At 50.5% G+C, this 9,609-nt stretch overlaps 1 protein-coding gene across 1 annotated transcript; it reads right to left on the reverse strand.

Annotated features, from left to right (window-relative positions):
* Positions 1-222: 222 nt before the first annotated feature.
* Positions 223-2,267, reverse strand: LOC122017254 (patatin-like protein 2). The gene is made up of 6 exons (XM_042574814.1): positions 2,026-2,267; positions 1,750-1,931; positions 1,458-1,647; positions 1,213-1,374; positions 814-1,116; positions 223-710 (listed from the first exon to the last, which is right to left on the reverse strand). The coding sequence occupies exons 1-6, from the start codon at positions 2,173-2,175 to the stop codon at positions 459-461; spliced, it is 1,239 nt and encodes a 412-aa protein (XP_042430748.1). The 5' UTR covers positions 2,176-2,267; the 3' UTR covers positions 223-458.
* Positions 2,268-9,609: the final 7,342 nt, after the last annotated feature.

Raw genomic sequence — 9,609 nt, forward strand, 5'->3', positions numbered from 1 at the left:
GAAAAGGAAAAACAATTCCAACTTTTCCTCGTTAAAATGGGATAGTCTAAACAGGCTTTCCCGGGGCCCAGTTTTTATCCCCGTAACCTACACCATACGTTCTCCGAAAAATTCTCAGAAAATTTCCAAAAATTTCAGAAAATTCTCTTATGGTGATTCGCCCATTTTCAGTATTTTACAAGAAAAATCCAATAAGATACCTGTGGACAATAGGCAAACGACTTCGCTTCCTTAAAAAAAATGAATTAATTAAGCTGCTAGTTTATTAAGCAGGCAACAGGCATTAAGCTTTGCAGCAACAGGCATTATACTGCAGCGTTTTCCTACAGAACAATCACGCGCTTCCATTGAACAGCTTAAACAAATTAATAATGCTCACAAGTTTGATAAACTGGTACAATCCCAACAACATTAATTATTACTTGATGGTTCTCAGAGATCAACAGGATCCACAACTCTCACGCAACGGAAGCCAAATTCTCCTGCCGACGCTTCTTCTCATTCGACAACTTCTTGGCGAAGTAGACGAGTCGATCCCTGTTCGATGTGGTTCCTCCCTTCCCATCCACCACCGGCTCCGAATGTCCTGTCTCCAGGTTCACCCTCGACACCGGCTTCTCCAGCAGTTTCTTCCCGATCTCCAACAAATTCTGCAAGTTCTTCTCCGTCGACTTATCCACCGAAGTCGAATCGCCAGTCAAAGTATCGTCCTATATATCATTCAGTTTGTTTATGTTTGTTTCAATTAGAATCAATGAATTTGGTACGATTTTAATTATGATGATGATTAATTATAATTTGTTAAATGCCTACCTGTATGCGAAGGTAACGGTCTTCACTGTCATGTGCCTCAAAAACATGTGCTAGATGGATATCCACCATCTCTGAGCTCGCCTGGGAGAAAATGTCGATGATGGGAGTATTTCCTCCGTTGTACAACCAACCGAGCAAGCCCCATCGAGCGCTCATCTGTGCGCTATAATTCTCCGCCTTTTTAGGTGTTCCGGTCCCGATCGAGAGCACCAGGAACCGACTGTAGTCGACCGGTTCGTACGAGTCGAAATCCGTGTTCGATTTCAGAATCTGCTTCGTCACTTGGCTCATGGCGGATAACGTCTGTTCACGATCAACGGCACATATAAGAACTAGCTAGCTCCTAGATTAATTACGAGCAGAATATCCATTTAGATGTGCGTGTGTGTGTGAATTTACTGGGTTATTTGCCGCCACGCCGCCGTCGATGAGGTTGAACCTCTTCGTCGTTCCTTGATCGTCTTGGGTTTCAAAGTAATGCCCCGGGAGGTATGTGGGGGCGGCGGAGGTGCTGATGCAGATGTCCGACAGAAGAGCGTTCTTCAACGGATTCTTCTCCGTCTGCGAACAAAACATTGATCACCATCGATATACCTATATATAAAATAATCTTCATTCCCAAGAAGTATTAATTAGTTAATTACCTCATAACTGGAGAAGATGATGGGTTGAGAAATTTTGATGTCAAAAGTAGGGATGACGATGTTGGTCAAAGTTTGACTTAATTTTGTGGTGCCTAAGAGTTCCTGAATCTTTGAGCGAAGATATTTGCCATTGTATTTTGGCCCAGCGAGAGCACCCACAAAGTTCAGTGCTGAACTCAGGAACGGAGACCTGAAATAAATAAATAAATAAATAAATAGTAAAAAATCTTAAATTAATTTTGATCCTTCATCCTAATTATTCAAAAATTTGTCATATTTATATAATTCTAACCTTTGCTGTGGAAAAATCTTGGGACTGTGATCCAAATAGAACTGAACAATGTCCTTGGCGGCGAACAGTGGTTTGTTATTCTCTCCGGGAGCGGCGAGCATGGTGGCGACAAGGCCACCGGTGCTCGTGCCGGATATCACGTCGAAGTAGTCAGCTATTCTCGCATCAGGCCCGTCGAGTTTCTGCAACACCGAGAATTAATATAATTAACTTGAATCTCTCGGTACGTCGATCGGATATTTATGACTTCATGTATATATATATATATAATCGTACCTGCAGTTCTGATTCAAGGAAGTCGATGATCGTCGCGGGGATCAGCCCGCGAACACCGCCGCCGTCGATGGAAAGGACGGTGATCCTCTTCCCGAGGGATGGCGGAGGCTTTGAGTCGGAGATGGCCGGATCAGTTCCAGAGCTCGCCATGGTGTATATATGATTATTCTTGTTCTTGAGAGATAGAATATATTTGCGGACCTAAATCAGCTGCTGTGGTAATTCACTGATTGATCGAGAGAAAGGGATCTAGATAAATATATAGAACGAGAAGCAGCAAGAGCCCAATAATTTAAGTGGGGGCTTGACGTTTTAATCATGCAGCTATATCAAATCGAAGTACATTGAATGAGTTGAAAAACAAAGAAAACGTGCAAATAATCCACCAATAATTTAATTGATGTACGCTTAGAACGTCATAGATTTCAATTTTCTGACTCGAATATAGCTACTGTTCATATTGAAATGCTCTCTTTAATAGACTAGAAATGGATTTTGATAAAGATAGAAATATATATGGATTAAGGAAAAGCCGAGCACTTTCCAAAGCTTGCCGGCCAGAGGCATTATTTATTAGAGGCGGTTCGATGGCAATTAACTATTTTAATTGGGTTGTAAGTAAAACGTGTTTCTATGGCAGTCAGTGCATTGACTGGATCGGAGCGTTGGTCGATGGATTATCAAAATTCGCAGCTTTAAACCGTGCAGATCTGGACGGATTGCTCGATTAAAAAATATATATAAAGAAAATCGGACAATACAACTAATGATCCTGTCCAGATACTGAATCAACGGACATTGGGTACGTGACGCTCCTCGGTTGCTGACGTGGGTCTTCGATTAGTTGCACGAACCTCCGGCGAACCTGCACAGAAGTCGGGCCGGGAAGGGGTTCCCGGCGGCGACCCTCCGACGCTCAAGTCAGGCAAGCAAGCAGCAAAAAAGAGTGGCTCCAAAGGTGTTGAACGCGTACCTCCGGTGAAGTATAAGACTCTTTATATAGAGCGGTGAAAGAGCTCCTGCACGTCCACCGAGACGCATACGTGTCCGCAGCCCATACCTCGGTATGTGTCTGTCAGAAAGTTTACCTGACGTCATACTGCTACAGTCCAAGCACGTCTTCGATGGGACAACAGAACACCTCTTTGTCAGACTTGGAGTATGGCCTAGCCATAGGACTTGACAGCTGTCATAAGATGTTCTTGTCCTTCTTTACCGACTACAGGTCGGGGCGTCCGTCCGACCGGCGGGACGAGGCGTCCGTCCGGCCAGCATTCCTCTTACGCCCGGCCGGACGGCCCTTACATCACGTCCGGCCTTCCCTCTTCATCGGCATGCTGGGGAGATCTTCAGTAGGATATTATATAGGGACTACTAGCAGTATGTTACATTGTCTTCGGACAATCATGGCGTCCGATCGGCCCTTCGTTATTGTTCCATTGAGCGTCGGAACCCCGACCTCTGTCGGGGCGCCTTTTGCTGTCCGTTATTCACCAGTCGGCCGACCGAGAGATCGGCCCATCCTTCTCCGGTCGGCCACCTGGCCTTTTGACTGCCACGTGGCATTGACCCCTCAGAATGGGGGCCCCCTGTTCTAACCGCCGGATCACTTGCCTCCCCCTCAAGTCTAGTCGAAGGAGGCGAAGTCCGACTGACTGGACTGCCGATCTGACTGAGTAACGACCGATACATTAGTCCGCTCGGCCAGGCTCAGGGATGTTCATCCGTTCGACGGTGCCTTGCTCGTGCCTTGTATTCCCTTGAAATCCCTACCAGATCCTTTCCTTTACTGCCAATCACGTGCGCTGCGCACGGTAAGGGGTGCTCATTAAATGTGACCCGTATCCTGCTGACACGTGGCGATCCTGCTTTTGTCAGGGTATGGCGGTGGCTTCACCTCCGATGGGACATCCGCCGTTTGAAACGAACGATCGGATGATGGCCTCGTTTTTTACGACCTGAATCGGGCGGTGGAGGCTGCTCTCGGGCGGCGATATAAAGCCCGCGATTCCTTTTTCGCCGCATTGTTGCTTCATCCTCCTCCAGCACCCTTCTGCTCTCTTTCTTCTCCGGCGACCTCGCTCCTCAACTCTTCGGCAACCCCCAGGCCCCAGTCGATCATCCCTTTTGCTCGTAAGACCCTTTTCCTCGCTCCCTACGTTTTCTTCTTTCTGTTAATCCTTTCATTCAGTCGGTTTCCCTTCATTCCTTGTTCGAACCTTCCCTTTTGGTCCCGCATTCTTGTCTTTCGACCATGACTAGCACCTCGCAATCGACCGGCGGCGCTCCTGGTCTATGGTACACGACCATGGAGAGCCGGTTTGACGAGGAGGATGCGCTGCGTCTCATTCGGACTTACGACATCCCTTCCGACCACCACATAGTATTAGCCACACTGGTCGATCGGCCTCATGAACCGCCGCCCGGCACCGTTCTCTTCTTCCGAGACCAATATTTGGCCGGGCTACGCTTTCCATCCCATAAGTTTTTCGTGCAAGTCTGTAATTACTTCCGCATCCCGCTCGGCTAGATAGTTCCGAATTCCATAAGGCTGCTGAGCGGGGTGATAAATCTATTCAAGCTGAACGGCATTCCCCTAGACCCCAAAGTTTTCCACTACTTCTACTACCCCAAACAAGCCGAGTGGGGTACTTTTGTTTTCCAATCTAGAATAGGTTTCGTCCTTTTTGATAACATGCCGAGTTCCAACAAACATTGGAAGGATCACTTTTTTTACTTTCGTTTCCCCGAGCCACTGACCTTCCATATCAAATGGCAGACGGCGATGCCAGCGCAACCGGATCTCGGCAAATTTAGAGGCGATGCGGCCTATCTTCATACAGCCGATCGGCTGGTCGGCCAGCGCTATCACATCGACAAGCTGCTCCTTCCGGGAGTAATGTATATATTCAGCTTGTCTTCTACCCCAGCCGATCTGCCCTACAGCATGAGTAAGTTCCCTTATCTTCCCGTTTGTTTTGTTCTAACTGATTTATTTTTTGCTTATGCAGCTGAAGTCATGTGGCGCGCCAAGGCTACCGAGCGGCTGAAACTGCGAGCCGCCGAGATCGAGGCGGCAAAGAATAGGGAGGTCGCCGAGCGAGGCTCGGCTTCAGCTGAGCCGGCCGGCGAAGAAGATGAGGGGACACAGGGTGTCCTCGAAGCCTTAGACGCTCCTGCCTCTCACGACGAGGTCGCGAGCGACATAGAACCCTCTGCTCAAGTCAAGGTAGAGGGTCGTTCGGCCGACGACGTTCCTCTGGCCACTCGGATGCGCAAACAGCCGGAGGCAACCTCTCAACCAACTCCATCTGATGAACCGCAATCCGAGCGGGGCGGTGAAGCTCCGGTGTTATCCGGGATGGTCTCTATAGAGAGTACCCCTACGCCACTCGTCTCTCCAAGGGCTACCTCTGAGGTGCCGCCCTCCAGTCCTCCCCGAACCTTGCGGCGTCTCAAGCGATTGGGCGACCGCCCTTCTTCCTCCACCGGTGAGCCGTCCGGTAAGGCCGCTGCTTCGAAGGGTGATCCGAGCGGCCCAAAATTGATAAAAACCATCCTGCGCCTCCCGTCTGAAGAATACATGGCGGCCGCTGATCGGCCGGTGATCCCCGAACAGCAAATCACACTCACGGGTCCCCTCGCCAAAGCTTGGGAGGATGCTCGTCTCTGAATCGCCATGATGACTCCTGGTCAGCTCGGCGACAACAATCTTCAACAGGCGACCGGGGTATGTTGTTTTTGCTTTGTTGGTTGGTTTTTTTTTTTTTTTTTTTTGGATCGAGCCTCTAACTTGCTCATATTCGTTCGCAGAACTGGGTGGAGCAGATTGCCATCAGCAATCGCCTAGCCAAACTGGAGGACGAGCTGAAGAAGCTCAAGGCCGTGGGGGACAGCAGACAATCGACGACCGCTCTGGAGAAGGCCAAAAGGTTGTTGGAAGCCGAACGGGGTAAATCCTCTGGCTTGACGAGCGAAGTGGCCCGCCTAGAAGCCTTGGTCAAACAGCGGGATAAGGAAGTAAAGACCGCGACCACCCGGAATCTTAAAGTCATCGAGGACATGGACCGGATGAAGGTGGAGAATCGGGGACTAGAGCAACATGTTAAGGAGCTGGATGCCTCGTTGACTGCCGAACGGGAAGGCCGCTCCACCGACCAGGCTAAAGCAGAGGGGGCTTTGAAGGACCTTCAAGATGCTCTTGACGCTTCCAAGGTTACTCTCAAAGAGTATCAAGATGGGGAGCCAGGTCGGGCGGCGGAAGCGTGCAAAGCATACGTCCGCTCGGATGAATTTGGCGAAAAGTTCAGCGACAAGCTGTCCTTAACTTTTGAAGAGGCGATCAAAGTGGCGGTGGACTATATGAAGACCAAGGGCCACATACCCGCCGAGCTGTCCGTCCCTCCCGAAGATCTAGCGACCATGATGGGCTCCATCCCCGACTCTCTTTTTAATTTCGATGACTGAATGAGAGTCTGTTAAGTTTCTTTTAAGTATCTACGCTCTTCTATACGCTTGCCGCTCGGGGCAGATGTTTATAAATTTTGTCTGTCCGTCGCTTGGCTTGAATGGATTTTTTCTTTTGTTATTCGTTTGCTTGGCCAGCGTCCAATCTCTAACTTTCGTCTTGGTCATAATTTTTCCGCGTCAAAGTACATTTGGCAAAGGATCCGCCCGGCCATACGATGGCTTCATTCTCGCTATCCCAGCCGACCCGATCACCGTTCGGCCCTTTCAACCAAGGACCACGCATAGAGCCATTCGTCCAACGGCCTTACCGGCTCCGGCTGCCCATCTTTTAACATCGAATTTTATCATCGTAACTCGACTACCTTCCGGTTGGAAGGCTCATAGACGCCGATCCGTCTCTCGATTTTTAACGTCGGAGCTCGACGGTCTTCCGCTCGGGAGTTTATAGACGCCGGCTCGTCTCTCGATATTTAACGTCGGAGCTCGACGGTCTTCCGCTCGGAGGGTTTATAGACGCCGGCTATTTAACGTCGGAGCTCGACGGTCTTCCGCTCGGGAGTTTATAGACGCCTGCCTGCCTCGATATTTAACGCCGAGCTCGACGGCCGCTCCGAGGGTTTATAGACGCCGGCTATTTAACGTCGGAGCTCGACGGTCTTCCGCCGGAGTTTATAGACGCCGTGCGTCTCTATTTAACGCCGAGCTCGACGGTCTTCCGCCGGAGGTTTAGACGCCGGCTCGCCTCTCGATATTTAACGCCAAGCTCGACGGTCTTCCGCCGGAGTTTATAGACGCCGGCTTGTCTCGATATTTAACTCGGAGCGACGGTCTTCCGCTCGAGAGTTTATAGACGCCGGCTCGCCTCTCGATATTTAACGTCGGAGCTCGATGGTCTTCCGCCGGAGGGTTTATAGACGTCGGCTCGCCTCTCGATATTTAACGCCGGAGCTCGACGGTCTTCCGCCGGAGGATTTATAGTCATCTCGATATTTAACATCGGAACTCGACGGTCTTCCGCTCGGAGGGTTTATAGACGCCGGCTCGTCTCTCGATATTTAACGTCGGAGCTCGACGGTCTTCCGCTCGGAGGATTTATAGACGCCGGCTCGTCTCTTGATATTTAACGTCGGAGCTCGACGGCCTTGGGCTAATCTTTAACACAGTCGCTCGGCAAAGACACTAGCCATCCTTTAATTTCATGTCTGCTTCATTGCTGCTTCCTGCATTACAAGGACATGTGCGACTAGAATATACACAAAAATAAGTTACACCAGTGCACCTTTCATCCGACACGATAAGGCTGGAGATGATTTGCACTCCATGGCCGATCCAGCTGCCGTCCGTCTTCATCCTCCAAATAGTAAGCGCCCGAGCGGAGCTTTTCGATAACCTTGAAGGGGCCCGCCCAGGGAGCTTCCAGCTTGCCGACGTCGCCGGCCGGCTTGACTTTCTTCCAGACAAGGTCGCCGACCTGGAACGATCTGGGGATTACGTGCCTGTTGTAGTTTTGCTTCATCCGTTGACGATACGCCATCAGCCGGACGGACGCCTTGGCTCTCTCTTCATCAACCAAATCCAGCTCCATGTTCCTCCGCTCGGCGTTGCCTTCATCGTAACTCTGGATCCGGACGGATTCGACACCGACTTCGACGGGAATCACCGCTTCGCCGCCATATACCAGATGAAAAGGCGTGACGCCCGTTCCTTCCTTTGGAGTCGTTCGGATGGCCCATAGGACGTCTGGCACTTCATCCACCCAACTTCCTCCCAAATGGTCGAGCCGAGCGCGCAGAATACGAAGAATTTTCCGATTGGCTACTTCGGCTTGACCGTTGCTCTGGGGATAGGCTACAGATGTGAAGTGTTGCTCAATGCCGAAGCTTTTGCACCAATCTTCGAGCAATTTTCCTGTGAACTGCCGCCCGTTGTCGGAAATAAGTCGACGAGGGATGCCGAACCGACAGATGATGTTTTGCCAGATGAACTTCTTGACCATCTGCTCGGTAATCTTGGCTAGCGGCTCGGCCTCCACCCATTTGGAAAAATAATCAACTGCCATCAGTAAAAATTTCCGCTGCCCGGTCGCCATAGGGAATGGACCCACAATATTCATTCCCCATTGATCAAACGGACATGAGACCGTTGACGCCTTCATTTCCTCCGCCGGTCGGTGAGAGAAATTATGATATCGTTGGCAAGAAAGGCACGTCGTGACGGTCCGAGCGGAGTCTGTTTGTAAAGTTGGCCAGAAATATCCGGCCAGCAGGATTTTCTTGGCCAGCGATCGTCCTCCCGAATGCCCACCGCAGGATCCTTGATGCACTTCTTGGAGGATGTACGCCGCGTCTTCCGAGCTCACGCATTTCAGTAACGGGCGGGAGAAAGCCTTCTTGTAGAGTTGATCTCCAATAAGTGTGAACCGACCGGCTCTCCTCCTCAGTAGCCGGGCCTCATCCCGATCGGACGATGTAGCACCTGAGCGGAGAAACTCCATGATGGGTGTCTGCCAGTCGCTCAGAGATGTGAGGCCCTCCATCTGATCAACGTGCGCCACCAAAGATACTTGTTCAATTGGCTGCTGGATGGCGATCGGCGTTATTGACCTTGCAAGTTTGGCTAACTCATCAGCCGCTTGGTTCTCCGCTCGGGGTATCTTCTGGATAATAACTTCTCTGAAGTCGGCCTTGAGTTTCTCGAAGGCTTGAGTGTAAAGTTTGAGCCGAGCGTTGTTGATTTCAAAGTACCTGTCAGCTGCTGAGCGGCCAATTGGGAGTCTGAATGGAGCGTTACCCGTCCGGCCCCTACATACCGGGCGGCCTGTAAGCCAGCTATAAGGGCTTCATACTCTGCCTCGTTATTCGTAGCTTTATAATCCAGCCAGACGGATAAGTGCATCTTCTCTCCGAGCCGAGTGGACGATCCGTCTACAAATACCTTCCACACGGCTTCGGGCTCTGGCCTCTGTACCTCAGTAATGAAATCCGCCAAGGACTGCGCCTTTATCGCCGACCGGGGCTGGTATTGAATGTCGAACTCGCTCAACTCCGTTGTCCATTTGATGAGCCGTCCAGACGCTTCGGGATTCAACAGCACTCTTCCCAATGGGCTATTCGT

This window comes from Zingiber officinale, chromosome 8B (genome assembly GCF_018446385.1).
Source record: "Zingiber officinale cultivar Zhangliang chromosome 8B, Zo_v1.1, whole genome shotgun sequence".
Taxonomy (NCBI): Eukaryota; Viridiplantae; Streptophyta; class Magnoliopsida; order Zingiberales; family Zingiberaceae; genus Zingiber; species Zingiber officinale.

Coding starts and splice junctions, on each gene's coding strand:
- LOC122017254 (XM_042574814.1), bottom strand. CDS start 2,175: ATGGCGAGCTCTGGAACTGATCCGGCCATCTCCGACTCAAAGCCTCCG. Junction 1,932..2,025: donor TCCTTGAATCAGAACTGCAG/GTACGATTATAT, acceptor TCGGTGTTGCAG/AAACTCGACGGGCCTGATGC. Junction 1,648..1,749: donor AAGATTTTTCCACAGCAAAG/GTTAGAATTATA, acceptor TATTTATTTCAG/GTCTCCGTTCCTGAGTTCAG.